Below are 27837 nucleotides of genomic sequence, written 5' to 3'. Positions count from 1 at the left end.
TCACTGCTGTTTAGTTTTCTGTCTTCATTTATGCTGGAAGTGATAACAGAGCTGTACGTTTTAATTTGTTTCCAAAACCCCGCAGTCAGGACATGCTATATTGTATTTAGATAGAAGCTAGCGAGCTAACTCCCTGCTAACTTCTAACTCCGTTAAATGTCATAAATTCCGTTTTCATGGATGCCTGGATGTTTAAGCTCAGTTTTTAAAACCTTAGGATGTAACTACAGCCCAGCCCATGCAGCAGTATATGAATGACTAACCTCGTATTGTGGATGGATTATCTCAGTTGTTCTCCTGACTGAAGTTTGGTCCGTTTACAGCATCCTGCCATGCGATTGCATTTGTCCCTAACCATCAGGAACCTTCACGTTAACTTTTATCGAGTGGAAAAAATTTAGCGTTCATCCTCCAGCTTCACTGTGTTTATGTTATGCTAACATAGCTGTGTCGCTAGCTACCACGTAGCACATCATTATATAGCAGCTAGCCCAACTTCAGTAACCCTACAAACGTCACTGCTGTTTAGTTTTCTGTCTTCATTTATGTTGGAAGTGATAGCAGAGCTGTACGTTTGAATTGTTTCAGAAATCTCTCAGTCAGAACATGCTATATAATGTTTAGGTGCAAGCTAGCGAGCTAACTTCCTGCTAACTTCTAACTGCTCTACTTTCGAGTAGAAGGTGGTCACCACAAGATGTAACGCTAAAGTTTGAGTTATGGGTCCAGCCAGCAAACAATAAAAGGACAAAATGCAAAACTGGTGATATGTAGGATAGCAGGGGATTAAACAAGGTTTTCCTTTGCACTTAACAGCAGAGGATAAATAATTACTGGTTAGATAAGATGATGAGAAATACAAACATTTAGACTTGCGCTGTCAGAGTTAGCAACAGGGTGTCACCAGGATGCTAGGTGTGGGTTAACACATCCCCGAGGCGATAGTGTGTTTGTTAGCACCCTTCTTTTTTTTCCCTTTTTGATTAAGGATGTATCATAACTGATTCTCATTTTACATTGATGAGATCACACCAGCAGCTTTCATTTCCCATCTCTTTAGGATGCTGTTAATGGATAGCTAATGAGTCTGCTGAAATATGTCTGCACTAAACATCATACGTGTTTTTTCCAGGTGTCTTTAAAGCAGTCACTTTGTGGCAGGTTGTTTTATAGCATCACAGACGACTTTGTGCCGTGTTGTTAATTGGCTGTGGTGTTGAATAAGGTTACATTAAAATGAGAGCATGATGATAATACATTTACTATACTGCTAAAAAAGCATTACTTGCTTATTACATAGAATTAAATCTGTTTCAGGGAAGTTAAGGCTTCACACAACACAATGGGTTGGATTATTGAGATTATTGGGTCAAATTTTACAAAATGCTCACAATAGCTTGTAAGAAAACGTATCGTTATGGATTGATTAGCATAGTCTTAAATGCTGTCAATTTGCAGCTTCGCCCCGGAGATATTGACAGATGTGATGTCAGTTTAAGCTTTGAGTACTGGAGCTGATAGGCGGGCAGTTAGGGGATGGTGGTGTACTGATGCGGTTGCGTGACTGAGCAGTGCTCAGGTCTGTTTGTGTAATTCTTGCACGATGGATATTGAAGACGTAACACTGAGGCCTTCCCTCCCTGCGCTCTCTCGTCTCCATTTTCCTTTTCCTTCACTTTCCCCTCTCTGTCTCTGCTAATGATCTGCTCCGCCTGTCGCTGCCTAGCTGACTGATGCCTACTGACAGCCCCACTCATGTGGAAATCTGCTCGTCTTGCTCCCCTTCTCTCTCACACACACACACACACACACACACACACACACACACACACACACACACAAAACGAGAAATGAACTCCTGCACATCACAATGCTACATATGTGCTGTGCATGTGTGACACACGTGCATATGCACGCCAACATGAAGAAGTGCTCACGGTGAGATCGATGGATCTACATTAACTAATCAAGCCCATTTGTTCAGTTACATGCCAGCAGATATACATGTAGAGCAGATGACAACACACAGACCATAGAGCATGTGTATGTTATCCACACACATACACAATGCTCATTGTGCAGCTGACTTGCCATCCACACATTTTCAAATGATCTTATCCTCTTATTGGACATCACAGTGGATCATCTGCCTACACCCTATCCCAGCATCGTGTCCCGTCACACCAACCCTCTGCATGTATTCCTTCACCACATCCTCTGAGGTCTTCCTCTGTTCCTCCTGCCTGCCAGTCTCATATTCAACATGCTTTGTCCATTGTGTCCTTTGTCCCTCCTCTGGAAATGTCCAGATCATCTCGATCTTGCAGACAGAGGTTAGCAGCGTAAAACAGGTTCAGCTCAGGTTCAGCTTTCCAAAAAGCCCAACCTGAGCTTTTCTTTTGATTTCATCACAGTAGATGTCTTTCTGAAAGTGCTGTGGTTGACCTTAAAGGATATGATTCACCCATTGTTGTCTTCTTCACTGCCTTGTGCCAACACAGAGCAGAGCAGCTACCTGAACTCTACTCCCACAGAGGTCCTATGTGTTATTGTAGGGTCTACCTTACAGTATAAAGCAGTTTGAGGTGGCTGTTGTTGTGATTTGGCTCTGTATGAATAACAGATCTCATTATCATCTTGTAAACTCTTCTTCTATCACACATTACCCCAATATTCCCCAACCACTCTCCATCACCTCTCTTTGCACTTTCCATTGTTTTGCATGGTGACCCTACAGATTTTAACTCATGTACCTTCACTCTCTCTTCTCAGTCCAGTTAAATTCAGTTTTAATAATAATAATAATAATAATAATAATATTTTATAATAGTATTATTAAATAATATTATTTATTAATAATATTATTTAATAATACTTTATTATTATTGGGGGCTAAATAAATAGTTTTATTTCCCCAAATCATTTTCCTCAAGGTGCTGCAGTAATTCAATAATACTTTTCGTGTCATGTTCACCTTTCCACCCGACCTCACTGACGATCTTCCCTTCTTGGATGCTTCATGGAGATACGTCATCTGTCTACCTTTCCATCACCGTAGCCAACCAGGAGCAGCTCAGAGCTGATCCTTGATGTAATGGCACCCCCGCCTTCAACTGATCTGTCACTCCTACCGTGCACCTCACCGCTGTCAGTTCAATTCAATGAAACTTTTATATTAAATATTTTTGATTTTAATTTCTTTTTATTAATTACATTGTATTTTAAAGCTCCAAATCACAACAACAGTCACTTCAAGGGACTTTATATTGTATGGCAAAGTCCCCACAATAATACAGAGAAACCCCAACAATGAGCTGAGGCCCTGTGAACAAGCATTTGTCAACTGTGGGGAGAAAGAACTCCCTTTGAACAGGAAGGAACCGCCAGCAGAGTCAGGCTCAGCGAGGGGCGGCCATCTGCCACGACCAGTTAACTCTTGACTATCACACTTTTTCTTTTAACTTCTTCCTTTGAGTACTTCCTTGTATTTCATTATTCCACGCCCAGGTCTCCCTGTCTGCTTTCTTTCCCTCTGGACGATACACCAAAAACTTCTTGGCAGTTTCTGCAGGTGTCCTTTCCCAGTCATCTAGTAACTCTTCCTTGCCACCTACAGCCTGTTTCCCGCTTTTCCTCCTCCTGACGTCTAAAAGTCAGACGACTATCTGACAGCTAGATGTACCACGCCTAGCTGCATTCCCTGTCCCCACCTTTCAGTCTCCTCTTCCAGATCAGACCTTCTGCCAAAGATGTAGTGAAACTATGTGCAACTTCCTCCACTCTTATATGTTATATGTTATAAGCCTTCCTTCCTTCTCTCTTATCGCCTCGTCACTCTCCTCTTCCATTGTCTTTGGCCAGCAGTAGCACAGTTTCCACTGGTAAAGGCGGCTGTTGTTAACCCTGACTGATTCTTTATCCTCCGCATGTTTGGCTTGGCCAGAATGTTATGTCAGACAGCCTCTGTGATGCAGTCCTTCCCATTTACCCAGTCTTGGACTGGCACTGGTAGTACAGTGGGTTCTCGCCTCCCTTTGGCTGTTTTCATGTAGTTTTGATGTTTTTTATTTTGTATTTTGATGTGACTTGAATTCTACTGAAGCCATCTGCACGACCGACTGACTGAATTATACTGAATAGAAAGCAGCACATTTCAGTGGAATTCCCACACTTTTATCTCACCTGGGGACAAAAGATTATAAAATAATATAAACAATGTGATATAAGTAGAGATGGGAATACTTCTGTTACGTTAGAAACATGGTGAAGGTTTGACATGATTAGCCTTTCAGCAGCTGCGTTAGTCGTGGTTCAAGAGTTCATGTTTAGCACGAGAGGAGCTGAAATAGTTCATGGATCAGAAAATGACTCTAGCTTCTCAGATATGGAGGAGCAACCCCAGAGCCACATACGAGCTGCTCACCCCAGTCCTGCTCTCAGCGGCAGCTTCTTGTTGACCAAAACTACAGCAAGTCCTGTACAAGCTCAGTCAGTAGGCCCAACACAAAGAGACAGACAACAACACACAGTCACAGCCTGTGCACTGATTCAGCACAAACATGCAAACCTGATGCAGAAAGGCTCCGGCTGAACAGCAGCTTTAAAACCTTCTGTTCAGACAGCGATATGAAGAAGCTGGTTAATACTCACAGTAAATGTGTAACTTTTCATTTTGTCAATTTTAATAATCGATTATAATTAATTTATCAATTAAATAAAAATCAGCTTTTTCCGACTTAATACTTAAAAAACAGGAGAGGTGAAGACGTCACAGTGAGTGCTGATGGTGAAGTTTTCAGGATGTCGTATTATGGGAGCATTTATTTCAGTCATGCACTGTCATGTGTGGATAATCAAACGTAACACACTATGTTTAAATGTTTAATGTGTGAATCATCGTTCTGGTTATCCTAGCACATAAACACTACTGCTAATAATAAAATGTAGAACGGTTCTGTCAGGCTGACAAAAAGCAGCTGAAATGGATTTATTGGATTTATTTGACACACGTGAACACATGTTCATGTACAAAAACATGTAACACACAGCTCCTCGTTGTGTTTGAAGCCTGATCTGTTTATAGTCTGTTGTAGTTATAGTTGTTTACATTGACCAACAGTTGAACCAGTCTTTATGCTACCTAATGTTGAATATGGAGAGCTCAGCTGTTATCAGTCTGACAGACAAAGGGATTCAAATCTAAGGTGAATGACACTGAATTTACTGATAATGTAAAGTAATCTTAGCACTAATTTAACCTTCAGATTTTTTTAAATGTCTGCTTTTACTCAAGAATCCTCTTCAAACTGTCCCACGTGAGTCTTACATTCTCAAACCAGCCTCAGGTTTGAAACCTTCGTTATGACTTAAAAGCCTGTTGCCTGGTGGATCCCAGCATTACATATATTATTATTCACATATTAACTAACCTGCGACGAGGCAAAAACACTTCAGTGGTGCTCACAAATAAATTGTTGCCACTTCACAGATTTTGCAACACCTCCAAAGTGAAGCTTGGTGAAGTAGCCTAGTTTCTCAGTAAGATAATAACTGAATATCTTTGTGTTCTTTCATCAGTGTGTGCTCCAGCACTGACTCCGTATTCTCCTGCTGCTCTTACTCCTAATTTCTAATTGGCTCTTACTAATAATAAACAGTCATGCATATGGAAATCTGTTCAGAATAGCTCATTTGAATCAATTCAGTATAATTCACTCCCACAGACTCCCACTGTGGCATCGATCAGCTCTGCAGCCAGTCCAGTCCAGTGTATACATCACTGACTGGTTCATATTTGATTTTTAATAATCTAAGCATGCTTGGCTCTCTACAGCAGCGCCCTGCCGAGCGAGTTTCAGTAAGGTGAGGAATGAGGTCAGTGAGCAAACCTGCGATGCCGTGTAACACCCGTGGGCTCCCCCTGGACCCGGCATGCACACGGCCCACAGTCCCCCAGCTGATGGCTCAGCCTTGCCATCGTGCTCAGCCAGGGCGGGGGGTGGGGTTACACAAGGCTCCGCTAGGCCTGCCAGCTCTGGCACAGATTAGAGAGGGAGACTCGGCCGGGTATTTCACCGCTTTACTGAATATCTGTGCGAGAAAGGAACATGAGGCAGTTTCTCAGGTAGAGCAGAGACTTCAGTGACCTTTCACCATGTTGTGTTTTAGCAGAATCAGCCTCCTTCTTTTATAACACATTTTAAAGTGTATAATTCTGTAGCTAATGGCATTTAATAATACTAAAAACATATAAATCAGCAATAAGCCCTGAATACAGTTTTTAGTCTGGGAAAGATTTCTTTTCACTTTTAATAAGCCGATATATGAATCCACCAAAGTGACAGCGACGGACTTTACTTCAGTGAAAGATAAATCAAGTAGAATCCACGTCGACACCACCCACAGTTTTACAAGGTGCTCCCCCCAAATATTGTAGGGGTGTAGAGCGGGGTCAGGTTGGAGCACATCCACCAAAGCTTCAAGCGCAGCAGAAGGATTTATTGTTATAATCATGATGTGCATTCTTGACGTATAGAAAATACAATACAAAAGATTTAAAATGTCATGTCACCTTTGACCTCTGACCTCTCCCTTCAGGTCAAACAGGTGGGGCTGTGTTGAGCATAGCTGATTAATTTTATATGACTTTTGTTTTGTACATCACAGGAACAGGTTACGTAACTTTAAATAAATGTACCAGTTTGAACACGTGTACGGGGTCACAGTATTATTCTGTTGGAAAACAGCATAAACTTAGTAAACACTTAATTTCACTTAACATCAAAACGAATGTTACTCCTGCACTATAACATGTAAATAAACACTCAGAATTATGCTGTTAAAACCTGTTTAACCAAAGCCTGCACGCTGGTTTTACTGCTCTACAAAAGAGTTTTAAAGTAACAAAAATGTACCCAACATGAATATGTACAAAACACAGAACTGTTACAGTAACTAATGCCCAGAGAAGGCTTTTTAGTTTCTACTGATTTATAACAGATTAATAATCTAAGGAGCTTGGAAAGACTGACTGAGAACCTTCACAGACATAACAGATGAATAACTTTTGGCTAAAATCATTTCTTTGTGTTACACCCAAAATGTTGCATTTTTATTAAACAGATCACACACAAACACACAAACACACAAACACTACGGTTGGAAAAAAATCCAGTTCAACTCTTGAACCTATTTTCTTTTGTCCTTCAGACGCACATCCAACTCCAGCCATGAATAAAAGGAAGCCTGGCTACAAACACCCCAGTCTGGTTTTGTTTGAATTAGCAGGATGGTTTGAAACTTTGTTAGCTGTGGTGGGAGCGCTGAGAACAGCGAAGCCAAATATCAGAGAAAACACTTGGATGTGCAGCAGGAAAAACTTCAAGCCTCTAATGAAGTTTCTCGTCTGCACTTTGAAAGACTGAAAGCTCCGCTTTACTCCACCCCTCAGTTACCAACTTGACCCCCCTCCTCCCTTCACTCACACACACACACATGTGCACATACTCAAAGACACACAAAAAACACACATTGCAGCATCCCCATTAGCAATTCATGAGCAGCGTCTCATTAGACTTTAAGTTTTACCATAGGCCTCTGAAGTATATGGCTGGAGCAGTTATTAATATTTCATAGTCTCCCATGGAGGAACTAAAAACAAAGTCGACCCGCTTCCGCTACAAAGTGACTCGCGCGCCTCGTTTCTTCCTTTCTTTCCACTTCTCTTTCACCCCCTCTTTCCCCTGTTTGTTAGACCGTCTCTCTCTTCCCCTCTGCTTGCCGTTCGCTCCTCCGCCGTCGCTTTCTACCTTGCTCGCTTCCGATCCTTCTCTGCCACACAGACCTTAACTCAAACTGACTTAATTGGGCTGTCTTTGTTCTGGGAAATGTGGGCATACCTTCCCCTTCTCCCCAGCAGAGAGAGAAAAGAGAAGTCGAAAGTGAAGAGGAGGTGGAGAACGACAGACGAAGGGAGGGGAAACGATGTAGGATAAACCTGGGTCGCTCTACAAATAACCCATGTGCCCTGCTCGGGGTGAGGGGGACTCGGGGGTCGGGAGGTGGGGTGGGTAGGGGTGTGACAGAGGTGTGTGTGTGTGTGTGTGTGTGTGTGTGTGTGTGTGTGTGTGTGTGTGTGTGTGTAGACAAAGATGGGGAGGGGAGTCTCAACGGTTCACGGGTTGTCTGTCAGACTGGCAGACAGGAGTTCTGCCCCCGAAACTAACCCATGCATGAATAAGTCAATAAAACTGTGTGTGTGTGTGTGTGTGTGTGTGTGTGTGTGTGTGTGTGTGTGTGTGTGTGTGTGCGCGTGTGTGTGTGCGTGTGTGTGTGTGTGTGTGTGTGTGGGTGGGTATTGGTGAGAGTCAGTAAAGACAGGGAAGAGAAGAGAATCAGATGAGGGTGATGAGGCTTCTGGTTTCCCAGCATCTGTGACAAAGAGACAGACGCCGCACTGCCAATGAGAAACAGGCTGAGAGAGGCTCGCACACTCAGAGAGGAGCACGTCGCTGGGACAGTTGCAGCTTGTCTGTATGTTGTGTGGAAGTTTGTGGGAATATGTTGCACATGTGTAAGGATTCTGCAGCGCTCTCAAACTGAGATCAGAAATCAACCACTTACATGTTTTAATGCTTCTTTTTCCAAGACAAAATAAATCAAATGAGTTGATTTTGCTCATAAAAATCAGTCAAAAGTACATTTATTTGTATTTATTTGCATTTGTATTTCCAAATGCGATTGTTGAACAAACCTCTTGCTAAGGTTTGCTCACAGTTAGTGTTCAGTCTCTGCAGGTACAGCTATTTCTTTAGAAGCTGACTTTGTCCCCTTACTTTTTGTCAGATTACACATATATAGCTATAATTTGTTACATTTAAAAATGTAAACATGTCTCTTGGGCATTTTTGTTGTTGCAGGTAGTTTCATGCAGTCCATCCTGGTAGGTTTGGTGTAATCTTGATCACAAACAAACACAGAAACGTCTCTTCCCTGATCTAAACCAAACGAACATGCAGGACTGGTAGCAGCACTCCAGCGTGCAGAGCGTGTAAGGCTTTGGGTGTTAATACATGGTGGCTCCTGCAGTTCTCGTTCCCCTGGCACGCATGTATTCCTCAAAGTGACAAAGCAGTCCTGCGCAATGAAAAGAATGATTTAATAAGAAAAAGAACAGAGATGTGCTGGCGGGAGAGGGAGGAGGGGGAAACAGAGGATGGAAACAATTCACTGTCCTTGAAAACCAATAAGGCTAATTTGAATTTGAGACTGAGGACTTCTTCTCTCGTCTTTGACCTCGTACGACCTCCTCGTCGCCCTTTTCCTGCACTCCCCAATCAGTTTAATCTCTCTCTGCTCATCCCTCACACATGCTCTCCCTCTCCCTTTCTCCATCCGTCGTTCGTTACAGCACACTCTCACTAAAGCAGATTTTTCCATGATGGATGGGCTCTGTGGAAAAGCTCTGTCAGATCTTCACGCCGGGAGGCGGGCAGTTCACCTGGGGACACGTGTGACATTAAGAGGTGGAAGCTGAAGGAGGGGCTGCAAAGTGTCAGTTTGTCGTCGTTCTCAATGCTTAGAGCGAGGTGTGTTTTAGCCACGCAGCGACCTGTTAGCCATGGGAACACTGCTGCATCCACATGCCCCCCCAGGCTCTCCCTCCTTCTCTTTTCCCTCTGCATTAATGCAACGGTCTCTTTGGTTCTCCAACATGTGTGCAGCCTCACAGGCATCTTTGCAAGCTCTCTCACATCGTCAACATAACCCCCTCCAGCCTTTCTCTTCACTCCATTCTGCCCTCACTTTTTCTTCCCCGTCTCTCTTTCTCTCTCTGTCTACGATGGTCAAGTCTCCTGGGTAGAAGACAGTTGGCAGGATGCGAGCTTGCTACCATGGAAACAGGAACCCTCCCTCTCCCTCAGGTCTCCTTAGCAACTAGTAGCTTGGCATTGTAGTAATGAGCCGTCCCAGCATGCCATGCTTGCGGAGCGCGAGATGCGTGTGCGTTTGTGTGCGTGCGTGTTGGTGTGGCTTTGTGTTTGCAAGGGTGAGATTCACGCAGTCAGAGTGCTGTGATGTCAACTGATAAAGCAGAATGACAACTTTTGTAAAGTCTGACGATACGTTCATCGTCTTTCCCCGCGTCTCTTCAGTTTCCTGCCACGAAGGAGAAATGGATAACCTGGTTATTCTTTCAGTCAACATGTCCCACATATTTTAGTGTGATTTTTCCCCCTTTAAGATTGAAATATTTCCACAGAGTGTGTCTGACAGGAGACGTGCTCACTGGAGAGTGTGACAGTGTGAACTGGGAAATGGTTATCTGGGAAAAAATGATCAAGTCTTATCTGGTGGGTTTGAATCTGAATTTAAAGGACTAATTGAATCAAATTCTACTGTCAGGTACTTATTATATATAGTTATGTTATTATTATTTATTATTATTAGATAGAATTATGGAGTTATTATAATTCATGCAAATTTACTCACTCAGTAATCAGCATGTGCACGTCTACATGAGCATATTGGCTGTTTGCTGATGTGAAACGAAATCTAATAATACTGAACACATGCGCGACTAAAATCTTTTCATTGTTTCATTCTTCTGTTCTCACTAACTGTTCGCTTAGCTTTAAGCTACTGGAAGGTTTAAAAAACAACAAACAAACTGCATCTTTAGGTCAGCAGACAGGCATCATAGAAGCAACTAACCGCTAACTTATGGCGAAGGGGCGGGATTAAATATATGTAGCTGAATCAGAACGGGTGAAGCCAGATTGAAATGTTCTTTGCTAATTGAACCTTGTGTGTTGTTTACGTGATTGAAATAAATGAACAACCAAACAACAAGCACGTTGTGCGTCACAGGACGCTGTATAAATGTAACTATGGGCCATAATGAGTGCATGAGTTTCCCTGTGGCTGGGCTGGAGGAGAGCGTCAGAAGAACTCCACTGCTGTGTCCTGTCATTGATCCATCCTGTATCAAAGCATGCACATCGGCCTGTTTACTGGTGATGCCGTGCAGCACTGCTGGGACTGAGATGAGTGTGTGATTTCAGGTGATTTGGTCCCGTAGATGAAAACTTTTAGAGCAGGTTTGGTGTCATCGCTCTTACAAAGCTGTTATTTACTGTCTAATGCTCATTTATTTGTTGATCAGGTACACGTAACAGTTTTTCTTTGCTATTTTCTCTCTCTCCTTGCCTGCTGATGTGGACAGGCCTCTGATCCACAGAAAGCCCAGACTGCACATAAAGGATGGTTATAGATATAACGCCCGGGGCTTACGGGGTGAAGTTCATCTTAATGCCTCTGTGAGGGTTTAGTGCACCTACAGGACAGTCAGCAGAGTTTCTTGCACCATCTCGTACCAGAGTACTACATTTATTTGTTAGACTTGTTGTTTTATATAAAGAGAGATCTTTATACGGCACAACTGCTTCTGGATGCACTAACACTGTTAGCAGGACTCGTACGTCATTGTCAGGTGTAATATAATAAAGCTAACATCAGCGCACATCTGACTGAATAGGAAGAAGTGCCACAAAATGGCAACTGGCCGTTATTGTGGTGATGTTGGTGAAGCAGTTAATGTTGTGTGATGCTTTATTCAAGCAGCAGTTTGGGAGCAAAGCTTGTTGGGCTCTGAATATTCAACGACACCTTCGTTTGTTCAAAGAAATAATGAATATTCGGTATAAAGTATGCAATACTCATGGTCACGATTAAGTGGCTTCTCAGCGGCACTTTGGATTGAATCAGACTAACCTGTGAGTGAACTATACGTCTCCAAAGCTCATCACCGCTTCCATACGAGTTTGTTATTCAAGGCTACAATACTGTGTTTTTCACACTCTGGATGAAAGGCGGTGAAAGCGTGTGGCGGGGTCCTCCATCTTTGTTTCTTCAAGTCGATCTTTTTTTCCCGTTAGCCTGAATCGGCTCTTCACTGTGGATCAGCACACGTGCTCAGTGCTGGGCGGAGGTGCTCTCCTGAGACCTGACTGCAGGTGTGATCAGTCCTGTTTATCAGCTCCTCCTTTGGCTCTCGTAGGTGTCACGATGTTACACCTGGTGCGTGAAACTCTCAGGGGGGAGGAGTCAGCTGTGGAGGTGATGTGGTTTTGTTACTATCATGTGGGGCATTTTCATTGTTTGTATCATTTTTTCCTCATTTTTGTCACAAGCAAAACTCCATGAAATCTGTAATGATAATGTAACTGTAGGATAATGAAACCAGAAAAGGATTCAATCATAAGTGTTTGAAGCTTTGCAAGTGATTCCCCCAAAATACAAACATTTAAAAAGTGATCAGTATAAAAATGTATACGCTGCAGAGGTGAGATACACTGTAAATAAATTGTAATATAAAAGTATTTTACAGTTTTGTTCTGTTCTTCTAGAACATCATTAAATTCACATCAATAGACTGATTTCACATTTCAAACGTAAATTTACGTAAAATCACTGTAAATGTAATAATTCTTGTTTTTTACATGTATCTGTCTGCACATATGCATATTTACATTGTTAAAATAATTCAGAAATGTGTCATGATTTCACAAATATCTGTCCGTTATTTGAAAGATTGAACTGTTAAATTCAAATGTAATGCTATGGAAAAATATATAAAATGATTCGTATAAACTTTTTTTTACATCACATAATAATTACTATTATTGTTGTTTAGGGCGATCGTGGCTCAAGAGTTGGGAGTTCGCCTTGTAATCAGACGGTTGCCGGTTCGAGCCCCGGCTCGGACAGTCTCGGTCGTTGTGTCCTTGGGCGAGACACTTCACCTACTAGTGATGGCCAGAGGGGAATTATAAAGCGCTATATGAATGCAATCCATTATTAGTTAAATTAACTGTATGTTTCTGTACATTTAAGTATTATTATTCATATTGCTGCATTCATTGACCTTGATTATAGGTAATTTCATTGTTTAATCACATTAAAATGTTCCTAATTTAATGTTTAAAGGCACTTGAAAAAGGCAAAAGCCCATGTAAAAGTAGGGCAACAAACTGTATTGTCATTACTGAAAATAACCGTATTTTCATGAGAAAGTTATTTTCTGGTATTATTTTGGCGCCCCAGCTGCTGGAATATTACTGTTTTTTTAGGATCTTTTCTTTTACGGTGTGGCTTTCCTTATATGATATCTAAACTATCAAAATAAGAGCATTTTAGAGCAGAAAGATGACTCCTACAGTGCTTTATTTAAATGTAAGTAGCAGAACACGCTGGTTTTGCTCTCTGTGATGTAAGGACAACAGGAAGGAAGCGCCATTATGGCTGCATCAGTCTTTACAGAGCTGGCTCTGGCCCATGAACTGGGCATCTCTGGCACGCAGGGAGGATTTTCTGATCCCCTGCCCCGCTTTCAGATGCTCGTTAATCTGCCCGCTCTATTTTTATCTGCCCTCTCCTCTCGCCCCCGGGCTCTCCGCCTTCACTTGGCTCCTTATGTCCTTCTGCAGAGGGAGAGCCTCAGCAGGCCGGCAGCTCCAATTAGAGGCCTCTTCGCTGGGAATTGGGCTTGCTGTCCGCCCCCAGTCCCTCAGGCTCTTTTCTTGTCTACCTTTTCTCAGGTTAGTCCCTTCTCTCCCAGTGTACCCCACCCCCTACCAGACCCCTCTAGAGCTTGTGGAGCTCCACAGGGAGTGAGGGGGAGTGAAAGGCCTTCTGTCGCCTGAGGACTGGCTCTAGTCCCTCGGCTGCACTTTCAGAAGAAGCTAACTGGTGCACCTTTCAGAAGGCTGTCTCAGCACAACTGCAGGAGACACTAACTCTGATCCAATTGTCACAGCCACAACAGGAACATCTGAAACTGCTGCTAGCAGTGTAAACACTGTAATGCATCCTGAGCACAGAGATTCTTGTTTGATGGGCTGCTCACATCATGACCCAAAGAACATGCCAGATGAGACAGACGTGTATAAATGAAGCCAAAGCTTGCTTTGTTTCCAGCTCCTGCATTAAAACCTTTCTTAACTGTTGTTTGCACCAAAAGTGTCGTCTACGTTCAACGAGGTGGTTGTTTCACACACACTTCAATGATCTCCTATGCGATGCCATGTTTCTCACGCACTAATCTGCATTCTAGCTCCCTGCTCTGTGCTGCTTGTACACAACCACGCATTGTCTTAAACGTTAAAGTTACACTGGTTTCTCTGACCTAATATTTTCCTGCAGTCAAGAAAAGAGAGAGAAGAATGGCATCTTTTTTCCCAGCTTAGCTCCCACCCAAACTCAGCTTGCTCACACCTTCTCCAACCCCATTAATCCCTCAGCCTCCCACTTCTTTATTTCCCTTCAAAGAGACAAGCACAGCCCGTGACATCAGTCACAGGAAGTGAATCTTTAGCGTTGACTAATTTCCATCGATTGCCTCCAGACAGGCTTAGCACACAAGACCCATTCCTACACAGAGCCTGGCTGCTCTCATTTAAGTCTCCCCGCCTGCAGAAAACGCTTCACAATGAACGCAGTCTGTGCTTTTATCTTTTTCCCCACTCCTGCTTATTATCAAATAAATGCGCGGCATAGAGAGATACCCATTGACAGGACCGTGCATAATGACTCCTGGCTGTGTGAAATGGATTAATAAATAATGGTTGAGCAAACGGCTTTGCCTAGTCCTGCTACTTTTCAACACGGCGCGTAGAACAATCCACTGCTGGACCACATCTAATGGGACACTGCATGAAATGCAAAATGCAACAGTCTGCTTGAATGCGCTGTGGAATGCATTATAAATTAGAGGTGGGCTTCTTAAAATGTGTGGACTATCAAATCCACTGCATGACGTTCTGTTGAATCCTCTTCAAGATGCGTTCTGTCCTGCGAGGACGGCGAGGTAAAAGCAAAAACGTCCAGAAGCTGGACTCGTCCGTGTTCCCTCGTCTCGCCGCAGCTGAAGGTAAATCAGTTTCCTCTTTGCTGTCACGCGCATACCCACGGTTCACATCCTGCACACGGTCGAGCCTGCAAACAGCAAAGGCCTCCTTGTTTTTCCCCTGTCACCGACACATTGCTTCATTAACACTCTTGGCTTTGGGAATATTGACACTTTTCAAAGTGGCAGAGAGTAAAAGTGCTCGCACTGCCTACGCTGCACCAACGGGGCTTAAAAGAGACCAACCCGAGGCTGCCACTGTACCCGTGCGCCAGAGTAATAAGTCTGTCTGAGACACGGGGTGAAAAGGTCTCAATCTCCTTAACGCTAGATTAAGGAGCAGCTTGATCAAGGCGTCTTAAGTGCTTCATTATGGAATCAGGATCAATAGCCACTAAGAAGAATTGAGCTAGGAGCTTCGGTAGGTAGAGCTGATTGAATAGAGGCTAATGACTTCTCAGAAGCCTTTTATAGCAGAGGAATGGCTCATACTGTATGTGCTGCCTGTGGTACTTGTGTTAAATCACACACGGCTCACGTTTCAGTAGCAGGCAAATAACCAGCACAGACTTTTATTAGCAGGGAGACGCTAACGCGGGCTCTGGAGAAAAACATGTTTTCTACCAGGACAAATAGCACGGGGTCAATCCGGATGTGTTTGGAAGACCCGCGAAAACCTGTGCTTGTTTTTCTCGACTCCCAATAACCGTCTGACCAATTATGTCTATCAATGGTGCGCCCACCCTCAGTCGCCATGATCCGACCAATCCCCACCCTGTCTCTGTGGTTTCAGGGTGAAACCCAGCTGAGGAGTGCCCAGAATTAACCAGGATTAGCCCTGGATTGTTAGGGATTACTCAGGCTGGAGAGGGATTAAGTATGATTGCCAGTTTAGAGTGGGGTGGGGGCGCCTTGTGCAAGTCTGTGCCCACGCAAGGCGAGGCGAACGAGTTGTGAAACACCGTACGTATGGTGGTGTTTACATGTGTGGCATCTAATGTTGTTGTTGATTCGGCCGAGCTCAATTTATAGCACCTTTACAAAACGCAGCAGCGCTTCACAGAGAGGACGACCGAACAAAAGGACGACACACGAGAGGAAAACGAGAAGAGGAAAAATAAAAAAATTACAGTAGATTGAAGATAATAATAACAATTGTAGCCAGATAATGAAATAACAGGCCCTGGGGAGCAGACATGTAAAAGGTTTCCCTCGCTCCAACTTATGAGCAAGACCGAGTGAGAAAAGAGACACAAATCGCCTGCGTGTCTTACAGATGGATTGCATCACTTTGCTTCTCATTTTGCTCTCTTCTGTTCTTCTGGTGTCTTTTCCTGACCATATTAACACTTTTTTTATATGAAGTTTGATTTAAAACAATGAGAACAACATCAAAAATATATATATAAAATATAAAGGTGCAAAAGCAAAGTGGAGAGTCCACATCACCAGCTTTTCTACTTTACAAATCAGAACTGTAAATTAGGGACAGCTTTGTCTCTGACGCCTGTTCATCATCAAAAACAATGCAGTTTAATGAAGGAGTCAGCATCCATTTGAATGACAGTAATGCTGAGAGGCCTCGTTTAATGTGCCACACTAGCAAACCACAAATGCTGGTGGGTTGGCTTTTAATAACAGATCTAAAGCACGGACAGAGTTAAAGTGCAAAGAGATGTTTAAATATGTGGAAACCGTGTTTGTTTTTTGTGTGCTGCTACTTTCTGTTCCACAGAGCTAACACACAAGGCTTTTCTCTATACGCACGTATAGCTTCATTGATAGAAATATTAGAAAGGCAACAAGAGGGAAAAGAGCAGAATGGGTTGAGTCATTTGCGTTGCTACGCAACACAAACTGGATAATTTGCAATACATGTAATTAGTGTTAGCTAGCTCACCCAGAATGAAAAAGGACAAGGGGGTTGAAAATAATAATAATCAAGAAAATTAGCCATTGCTCTGTTATTGCTTTTCTGAAAGGGAGTTTGTCGGCATGCAGCTGAAGAGGACACATGCTTTCTGAGCTTTCAAAATGTAGGTGCATAGCAGACAAAACAGCAGCAGCATGACATGACCTACTGCAGTCTGAGAGCATCATCTGATCTATTGCACTAGACTTAAACAGACTGCAGGGATGACATCGTCTGCATGCTCACTGTGGAAGCCAAGCAGCAGTTCCAGTTTGATTTGTTCAGAATGGGATGCTCTGCTCAGCCTGTTTAAACAGATGTATAATGTCCTCTGTAGGTCAGCTTTTGATTTTGATGCTACTGTTGCATCATGGGAAACGCACTGTTAAAGCTTGGTTTGCACTGTGAAGCAAAGGTAGGCCATATCAGTTTCTTCTGCTTCAGTTGTGTCTGTTGTCGTTCCATCTTAAATACAACAGTCACAGAAATCGTAGGCGGGACTTTTCAAAACATTAATGGACAAAACAAGTCTGATCCAAAGTCACTGACTAACGTGTCTCTGATCTGTAGCACATGTTCCCCTCATGTTTTCATGCTGTATGTGAAGTTTGAACTAAGATTTTTTCCGATTCTATTTGAGCTCTTTTAATCTCACAGAGAGAAATATGAAGTACTTGTTTGGAACTGTAGCCCGATGTGTTTTTAACGGGGAAACAACAGGACATCTGTGTACGCACAGATTTGTGTGTCTATGGACCATTAGCTAACAACTGGACTGACTATTCCCTGACTCAGTGAAAGAAGTGCCAGGATCAGACTCACTCAGTATTTAGGCAGAACATACAGCTGTGCTACAGTGCAGTGCATTCCCTGTAGAGGAGCAGGGTGGATATGAGGACAGATTCAGTTATTGTTCTCTCTGCAGCAGTCCATCTCCGTCAGCATTAGCAGAAAGGCAGAGACATAGAGCAAAGGGAGCGGGCTCCTCCGCATCAGATCAGTCTTATTGGCAGCTTAATATAAACACAGCTATGGCCTACATAAGCCTAGGAATCTATTTTTACTTGTTTTTTATTCTAGCCAAAGGGTACACTTGAGGATTTCACTCCAGCTATAGAGATGTGATTACCATTATAACCTGCAGACTGTCCAAAGTCCCAGTGTAGTGTGGTCAAAGACATTTCTGACACTAAACACATTGGACAGCTAGTCCCACAGAGACAGAAGCCTTTGGTGTCAAGTAGTTTCAGTACTTCTTTTTGCTAAAGGAGAGGATTTAAAGTCTCTTGGACCCAAAATGCTTGTTGAGTTTGTCTCTATTATCGTAGGGTCTACCTTACAATATAAAGGGCTTTGAGGAGATTTGGTGCTGTATAGATAAAGTGAAATTAAATTGACACCATGCTAAAAACATATCTCAAATTGTTCTAATTTGTGGGATGAGACCACCCGTTTATGATGAGAGTTTCTGTTAAACTTTATAAAGATTAAAGGGAAATTCACCTTTACCTGCAAAATGCTGCTGAGAAAAGTCCTTCAGTTATTTAGCTCACACTGATTTAAACATAAATACCAATAAATGAATCAGTGCTGCACGTTTCAACAGCATGACAAACAGCAGACTCCAGAGTGGTCATACGGCTGAATTATCACTATTAGACCACCGCTGCACATTAGGGGAAATAATTTACAGGACAGCCTTAGTTTCAGCTCTGTGCAACTAATACAATGATGATTGAAAATAAAAAAAATGACTTTTGTTTCAAAAGATCAACATGATACTTTATTATCTATTATCCTGTGTGCAATTATTGATGAACTGAACATACACACTTCTTTATTTGAGGTTTCATTTGATGAATTACACAAAAAAGTCTCCTCAAGTCTAAACTTGAAAATGCAGGCAGCGTGGTGCAGTGCAAGAAGCTGAAGTAAGTTTACATAATTGTTAATTTCAGGATTTAACTCTTTGTGCTGTTATTGTTTCAGAAGGACTGACAGTCAGGAATCATAATATGTAAGCAGCCACATGAACGTACACATTATAAAAGCAGGGACGGGAACAGCAGCCTGCTGTTGTGGCATAATTGTTGCTCTTGTAGGTGTTCAGAAGCCCCTCCCCCAACGCACGCGCGCACGCACACACACATACACACACACACACACACACACACACACACACACACACACACACACACACACACACACACACTAATCACAGCTTGGTACAGGTAGTGAGGCTTTGGGACTACTGGTGATTGAGCCTCCCTGGTGGATTGGAGCAGGAATCTGACAGACTCAGATAAAAGGCTGTTTGGAGTTGCCTGCAGCATCAAACAGCATCAGCCTCCTCCCCCCACTTCTCCTCCTTACCATCACCTCCCCTCTCTTCACTACGCCTCTTTTGGTTTACTCTGTTGCCATGGCTACGCTCAGCCGGAGCCGTCATGTTGCGGAGGAACCTGTCAGGGTGCCGCTCTCAGATCACCTGATGCGGGTCGCCTCCACTGGTGGCCTCTTTCACATGGTGTCATCGTTCAATTTGGCTTTGATTAAGTCTGCTCTCCATAGCGAGCTGCGGCGCAGGAGTGCAGTCGCTCTATTTCTTTGGTAAATGTTGAGCTTGTGCAATTTTGTTGACCTGGTGTTTTGGAGAGAACACTTTGAAACAGCAGGAAAAAACCATAAATACAGCTCTCGTAGGAAATTTCCACATCTGTGAAGAGAGTCTAGTCAAGGCAGCGTGATGTGAGTGGAGGATAGGTAAACATTACCTGTTAGGAGTCACGCCGTGGGGATGGGTGGGCTCTTCTGCATGAATGAAAACAGTAGTAGGTGGGATACAAGACTGATCCCAAACTCACATAAACCTGAATTCTTCCTGTGAGAAACCCATTACCTGCCACTCTGGATGCTGTGCTTTTCATAATGTGCTGTCCAATTTGCAGCCAGTTAACTCTCTCTCTGTGTGTGTGTGTGTGTGTGTGTGTGTGTGTGTGTGTGTGTGTGTGTGTGTGTGTGTGAGGGGCTATACATATGCTGAATCTACAGGCAGCACTGAAATGTTTAGCCTTAGGTTTGTTTCTGGTTGATATTTGCTTTTACATGCGAATATATGCATGTATGAATAAATGAGTGAGTGAATGATAGAGGAGAGGTGGTAGCCGAAGTTTTGCGAGATGATGGGAGGATAGATAGAGAGAGAATAAGAGAGAGAGAGAAAATGAGCATTGTCAGGATCTAGAGAGGCTGGGACACAGATAGGGAGATGAATGGGGCTGAGAGCAGGAAAATTGGACAGGGGACGGGGAGTGAATGAAGATAGAGAATGGCTCGAGATATCAGGAGACAGAGATTGTGAGCTATGTGCAGGTAATAAACAAGGCAGAAATAGATAGATATCTCCTGAGAGGAAAAAGAAAAGTGTGTGATTGCGGGCATTGGGGTAGATGTTTGGAGGAATTGTTGCTCCCAAAAGACCAAAAAACCAAAGGGAAGAAAGAGAGGGCAGAATGGCGAGGAAAACTGGAAAGAGTGTGAATAATGACACAAGCCGGAAAGATTTGGATGAACATGCTGTACTTAGTCTTACTTGGCCAGCTGAGATGATGTGTATCCCTGCTAAGCTCTCCTTTAGGCAGGCTTAGATCTCATCAACTCACTCCAGGTTGGCACCAGTTTCAAATGCTGCTGCAGAGCTCTGGATTAACTATACAGCCGTCACTCAGACACTTAAACAGGGTCTGGAGAGGCTTATTGCATACTCCCCCCCCACCACCCCACAGCGCTCCTCACCCACCCACAGTCACTGCATCCGTCTCCATTTCAAGCGACTTGCAGAAGGACTTCATTATAAAGCTGTCTGCCGTGGTCACCTACAGTCGTGCTAATTGTGCCATGATTTTTAAAAGAGGTCAGATGAGCAGGTCCCTCCCGTCCTCCCACTTACTTCCACTGTAACTTATTCCAGGCCTCTGTAGTGTTTCTTTTTTTATTCTGGTGCTCTTCCACAGCTTCTCGTGCCAAATCCCCCGCCTCCCCCCTCTTCTTCTCTGGCTGGATCTTAGGCTTTCATATTTGGAGGCCCTGCAATCGATACGGGCTGTCTGTGATTGGGTTGCCTTGTGTGATTCATTTCTGTAACCTTGGTGATGGTTTGATGTAGAGGCTGCACCCATGTCCATATTATGACTCACTGAGCGCGTGTGGAGAGGAGAGGCAGGTCAAGGGAGATATTGATTGGCCCTTCACTTTCCCTGCCCTCTCTGCTCACCCCTCCATCTGCTTTTTCTTTATCCATCTTTTTTCTCACTTGCAGTGCTGCCTCGACAGTTTAACCATAATTCGAAATGACTTTGTTTTCTCAAGAAATGATTATTTAACCCTAAATGTTCCCTTGGGTGTTAACATTTATCAATTTTCTTCTCTCTCTCTCTTCCTTTCTCCTATTTTTCTTTCTTGTTGCAGAATTCTATCAGGCACAATCTGTCGCTGCACAGTCGCTTCATCCGGGTGCAAAATGAAGGGACGGGGAAGAGTTCCTGGTGGATGCTCAACCCAGAAGGCGGGAAGATGGGAAAGGGACCGAGGCGACGTGCATCTATAGACAATGGCACCCGCTACCTGAAGACGAAGGGTCGCATCAGCCGGAAGAGAGCAGGGGCCATGGGGCTCCAACGAGGACAAGGTCAGGGAGCTGGACCAGCGATGCAAGGCTCCCCAGAGCACGGCAGTCCAGCGGCGAAAGGAGGTGTGGGCATAGGTGGAGAGGAGTATGATACTTGGACAGACCTCCATTCCCGCACGTCATCTTCTGGCTCCACGTTGAGCGGCTGCCTATCTCCAATCCTAGCTGAGGCCGAGGCTGATGAACCAGAGGAGGGTGGGCTTTCCAATTCAGCTTCCCCAAGAATTTACCCAAGCCCCACTAGCACGCGTTCCCCAGCCTTGGGCACTGGAGGCCACTGTCCCACGGTGGAGTTGCCTCAGCTGACTGACCTGACTGGGGCTATCAGTCTAGATGAGAGTGGCTACCCCCAGCCACCACAAATGAAATGCAATGGTTATCCCTATGTGCCTGGACCCAAGGCAGAGGGCTCCTACTGTGCGCCAATGTACGGACAGCCTTCTATGGGCATGCTGCGCCACCACACTCCCATGGAGACCATCCAGGAGAACAAGCCAGTCAGCTTTCAGCGCCCAGTGAGGGGCTATTCAGAGAACAATGCCCTGCAGAGTTTGCTCACTGGAGGTCCTCGATATTGCAACAAAGACACAGTCCTGAGCCAAGGACGGGAACCACACACATTAATGACACAGGGAACCAATGGCATTCACAGCCAGCACAACCACAATCAGAATCGCAGCCACAATCAGAACCACAGCCAAGAGCATGCTCGCAATGCAAGTCTACACAATGACCATGACCAGAACACAACTCACCATCAGAACCACAATCAGGGTCACAAACACCAAGCCTGCCTCGACTACGCACACAGTCACAAGCCCCACCCGGCTCACGACTACGGTTCGAGTCATGATCACAATCACAGTAAAGTAAATCCTAGCCATGATCACAACCCTCACTCCACGCAGAGTCACCTGCACAACCACAATCCCCACAACCCTCATAACCCTATGCATAGCGGGCCTCACCATCAGGCTCTTTCCCCGAGAGTGAGCACTGACATCCTGCAGCCCTACAGTCTCAAGACCTCTAACCACTATGGACCCCGTCCCCACCTCCCAACATCCCCTTCTCTGCCCCCGAACCCTGCCGGCCTCATGGGTGTTCCCCAGGACCCCTGCCGCCTGGCATCCGCACCTCACCCTCGTCATCAGCCTTACCCTGGAGCTCACCATCAGGGTATCACTGACTCCTGGCATGGGTTCTACCCCAACAATCACCAGTCAGGGAATGCTGGTTTCCAACCTCAAAACTCCCAGAGTAGAATGGCTGCTGACCTGGAGATGGAGAATGTCCCTAATAGTCTAGACTGTGATGTGGACTCTATCCTGCTCAGTGATTTTATGAATACAGAAAACATGGACTTCAACTTTGACGGTTCTCTGTCCCAGGGAGTGGGGATGGGGATGGGGATGGGCATGAGTCTAGGGGCTTTTGCATGCCCCCCACCTTCACACAGCAACCAGAGCTGGGTGCCAGGGTGAACTTACGCCCATACATACAGACTCGTGACCAGAAAGCTCATTCCCTGGGCTGGGCTGCTGTTTGGCTGTAGCCTTGGACTGACTGACTGTGATTCTGTATCATCATTTTGTTTTCTGGGGACTCCCCACACTCCGATGTTGTGCTCTTTCTCTTACTTAAAAGCCTTCTGTCGCCATATCGAACCTGCCCCCAGTTAGCACAGTGCTAAAGCAACCCCGCCCCCCCCCCCCCGCCTTTCATTTTTTATATTTTTATTCTCTAATCCCAAGCTCATTCTGCCTGTCCCTAAGCTTCCAAGCACTTTATATCCATCTTTTCATACAACAGCAGTAACACAGAGCCCAGGCAAAGTCATGTTGTGTGTTGGCTTAACTTTAATGTATGCAATCCACTTTACAGTATTAAAGGAGGCGTTGTTCTTGACTTGAGAACATGATCAAACAGCTGCATAAATGTCTTCAGTGTGGAGGTGCTCTCAAATCGGGGGTTAAAAGTCAAGGGAAGGCTTTGAAGTTTAAAGAAAAAAGGTTTTTAGAAGAAGAGGGAATTTGCAGGTATAGAAGAGGGGAACTCCAGGGTGATTGCGACTCGTCTTCTCCAGGTGGACAACGGTGTTTCGTTTCAGGCTCGGCACAGGAGGACAGGCGTCCATTAGGCAACGCTCAGCACTGAAATGCAACGTCCCTTCTTTAATCTCCAAAGTAATGCCAGAGTGATGCATCACTATTGCAAATCTAATGCGCCACTCTATAGTTTTTCAACCTCCCCCTTTCTCTTCAACTCTGGACACATTGGCTTAATGTGTTTTGGCAAAAGTGATGATTAAACTCACTCTGCACTAAATGGGCGAGGGATTGAAATGGGTGATTTTTGAGGGCGGGGGTGGGGTGGCATTGAGGGGGGATGATAGGAGAGAAGAAATGCAAATATTCCCTCTGTGTCTCTTCTTCTCCATTTAGTGGATTTATGTAGCTTTCCCCATAATGAAATGAGCAACGATCGCGGCCTGCTGTGCATCCTTAGGGGCTCTCTGATTGGCCTGTGCCTCATCGCCTCGGCGTGGCACCTTCACCGACTGACCCGAGAATACCTTAGTGAGCAAGTGTGGTCAGGCCAGCATGTTGATGGAGCTGCTGTCCTCAGACCCCAGGTAACCTTGTGTAATTCACTAACACCCAGGTTCAAGCCCACTATGTGCTTTTACTCCTGTGAATTGCTCACTGATGAACACCGTCAGCAGATTACTATTTGGTGCTATCTCTTCTTCCCAGGCTCCCTCCTATCGCGCCGCCCCATCCCGAGGTTACTCGGAGGGTAAACAAGAGTAATTAACCGCCAAACAAGATGGATGATTTATGCAAGTGTGTGTATTCGCTCATTGGCACAAAGTCATAATTCTCTGCACCTCCCACAAAGCACAAGCAGGGCGTATTTTGAGAGGTGGTACCCAGCGACGAGGTAGAGCGGCTGGCAAACGGTATGCTCGCAATGTCCTTCAAGAATCCTCTTTACAAGACTCCCATCCCGGCCATAGCTTTACTTTGCTGTTGTCTTTTCTTGTGCTTGTTCTGTGATCGTGCAGTTGTCTGTCCTGTTTCGGTACAGCGTGGATAGGAGCTTTTGTGTGCATTTTATTTTCTTTGTTCGCAGTGGGGAAAACAGGAAAAGGGTGGCAATTGCCAGCCCTCGTGCTGGCAACTGTCCCTTTCAAGATAGAGAGAATAGGGACAAGAGAGGGAAGGAAGGTAGATGGATATCAAGAGATGCTAAGAGGGAGGAAAAGAGCTGAATGAGGAGGTAGGATCTCTAAGACCGTAAGAGATTTTCTAGCTTGGAATTGGCTGTTTCAATCAGGCCAAATGTCAAGTGCTACTCAGCTAGCTGCAGCGAGCTTTGACCAGAAAGCCACTTCTCCCTGGTGATCAAGGACAATGACGGGTATTTCCATGCACATTTCTTTTGATTTTTTCATTCCTTTTCAGGAGTTAAGATAGCCCATTGTTGTAATTCAACTGTAATTTGTTCTCTGGCCTGTGTGCAATTGTGTCAAGCTTGTCGTGGGTGTGCGAGCGTGTATCACAGTGATGTACAAGAACTGATTAAGGGAATATTATTGAGAAATAACTTGCCCTGGTGTTGTCTATGCCTGGCTGAGTGCACCAGATAATATATACAGTTTATATTTATTGGTTAGGGAGCTGGGTCTACGGAGGACCAGACCCCTCACTTCTCTGTTTCCTTGATGACGAAGAAGTGGAAAGCTATTTCAGTTTGACGACATTTCGTTATGTACATAATCTATATTGACAAAATTGTACTATAGTTTTTTTGCAAATATCAATTTCTTTTCTAAAATGATGTATCTGCTCTTCTGGTGACTGTAAAATAAAAAATACAACCCTTTTTGTTTTGTGTCTCTGTGATTCGATTGGACTAGTTTTACATGTTTAGTTCTAGTTTGTGTTCACGCTTTTCCAAGATTAAAAAAATAAAATATAAAGTCATATAAGATCAAGAGTAATTCACTGGCTGGAGATTTTTGATGATGCCAACAGAACTCATATAGGAAAATCAAATTTCAGTGACTAACTGTGAATATTAACAATGTTAATACTAATAATGCAATATTAATATTATCAAGTCAACAAATAATTATGCAAAGAAAGCAGAAATTATAATGCTATAAATACTTCAGTATGTTTGAGGTATTTCTAGGTGATTATTTTATTTTCAATAAAACAAGCTGACAAAAGTAAAGAACCTCTTTTTACTCTGATTGATCCAAATAGTTAAAAATGTTACAGTGAAAGTGTATAAATGAAGGTGAATGTATAAATGGTAACTGTGTTGACTCCCACTTTGGATTCCTTTGAAGTTACAAAATTAGCATTTTGGGTTTTTTGGAGCCAGAAATGACCTTAGAGTGACGAAAGAAAGTTTAAATTTATTAGCTGGCGTGGTCAGCAAGTTCCCTTTAAAAACGGTGAAATGCACAGACAACAATGTGACAGACCTGAAGCACAAATTCTTCATTTCATTTCAATTCAATTTTATTTATTTAGTGCCATACACAACAGTTTTCTCAAGGCACAAATATAATATGAAAACATGTTACTACAAAAGATGTTCACGTGATATTAAAATATGACAAATTAACGCCAATAAAACAAAAAAGCGCAACTAAAAAGTGCGTTGCATTGTGCCGTGCATTATTAATGATGCACGCTGTTTGAAAATTAATGACAAAAACTTCAGTAAAAGTGACACTTATCTGAAGACGGGTGACCTCCACGAGCTTATCTGAGAAACATTGAGCGTTTCCCAGGCCAGCTGATGATCAGGTCTACGGGCTTCCTCCCAGAAGGACATGGCTGGAACACCCACGAGGTGACTGCCTCCAGTGTTACTGGAAGACAGAATAACTGTCTAGTTGTACACCATGTTTCTACGCTTTCTAGGTCAGAGCACAAAAACCTTGGTTTTACCACATAATACAGCCTTAACATTAGTCAGGTAATCTGTTAAAATAGTCCAAAAGGCAATGCACACGCTCACAACATCCAGATGTTTTTCTTTCCAAGCTCCTGATGACCTGGATGATTGAGAACCTTTGCAGACAATCCTTGGACTCATTGTCAGACCATACTGAATACCTCTGGGAATTGCTTGAATGAAAGTTCAGTAAAATTGACTAATCCACCACATCATTTTTTCAGTTTGATTTTTGGGGTATCTAAGAATTCAGCTCTCTGTAGGATAATAACCGTTGATTCTAGTGTTGAAGCCAACAAGTGGCAAAAACTGCAGTTCTGCTTTTTGCCACTTGGCAGACTCCAAAAATCCTCATACTGTAGACTCTTATCTTAAAATCTCTAAATTTAAAGGACTGAAAAATATAGTTACAGGCTGATATACAGTAAAATGTGGTTTTTGCTTACGTTGGTATTTTCCTTTCCAAGGTTTCCAAAGTTTCAAGTTTTCAGGTGAACCCATTGTGAGACATCTTGATGCTCAATCATCCAGGTAAGTAAATGTCAAAAAGCTGGTTTTGTTCATCTGGATGTTTTCAGTGGGAGACTTCTTCAGTCTCAGCTGACTGCAGGTTTCCAACCTTCCAACAGTTCGTTTACACAATGACTGAAGCTAGCACCACTGAATGAACACCCAGCCCCACCCTATCATGTGACTTACTGAGAACAGGTGGCCCAGGATGTGAGTAGACGTTAAGGAAGGGATCTGAAAACTGGATTATAGATGACAGACAGTTGGTGTCGTAAGCCACCGCCTCTGTTCAAAGATGGTCGATAGGGTGGGGCAAAGTCTCCAAACGGGTTCACCTGAAGCCTTGGCTGATTGTGACCCACACTGTGATTAGGCAGAGGATCAATAGGGGGTCCAGGACCTCTTAGGGACACTCCAATTGGGCTTAAAATCTGGGGCTCTTCACCAATCGCTCCTAAAACTGAAGAAGCTTCTCAAATGAAAAGTCTTCAAGAAGCTTAAAGTCCAGACACTTTTCTTTCCAAGCTCAGGTCATCCTAATACCCAATTGGCAGTCATTTGGCTGTTGCCTAGACTGTAGAGGTCTATTTGTCTCTCCATGGATATGTCTCTGTAGACATCACTGACCCACCAACAGACAGGGCATGTTGAAAAATGTTACGGGCAGCATAATGTTCTCCGCAGCTTCTCCACACTCTTTTACATCTGTGACATGTGGTCAAGGTGAGCCCACTCTCATATGTGAAAAGCCAGGTGGGGGGTTCCAGTGGTAGACCTGACAATTCAGGTGTACTACAGCAAATGCTAATGGGGCTCCATGGTACTAGGCAGTGAGCACAGGGTCCA

At 43.9% G+C, this 27837-nt stretch overlaps 1 protein-coding gene across 1 annotated transcript in view; it reads left to right on the top strand.

Moving 5' to 3' along the window:
• foxo6b (forkhead box O6 b) overlaps positions 1 to 25394 on the top strand; it is a 39922-nt gene extending 14528 nt beyond the window's left edge. The window contains exon 2 of the mRNA XM_082521578.1: positions 21285 to 25394. Within this exon, the coding sequence (XP_082377704.1) occupies positions 21285 to 22988 (1704 nt within the window). The 3' untranslated portion in view covers positions 22989 to 25394. The remainder of the gene's footprint in view (positions 1 to 21284) is intronic.
• Positions 25395 to 27837: the final 2443 nt, after the last annotated feature.

The sequence above is a fragment of the Aulonocara stuartgranti genome (genome assembly GCF_965226115.1).
Source record: "Aulonocara stuartgranti genome assembly, chromosome: 22".
Classification (NCBI taxonomy): domain Eukaryota; kingdom Metazoa; phylum Chordata; class Actinopteri; order Cichliformes; family Cichlidae; genus Aulonocara; species Aulonocara stuartgranti.
The sequence above is the reverse complement of the archived record's forward strand: the minus strand, read 5'-3'. Positions and strand labels throughout refer to the sequence as shown.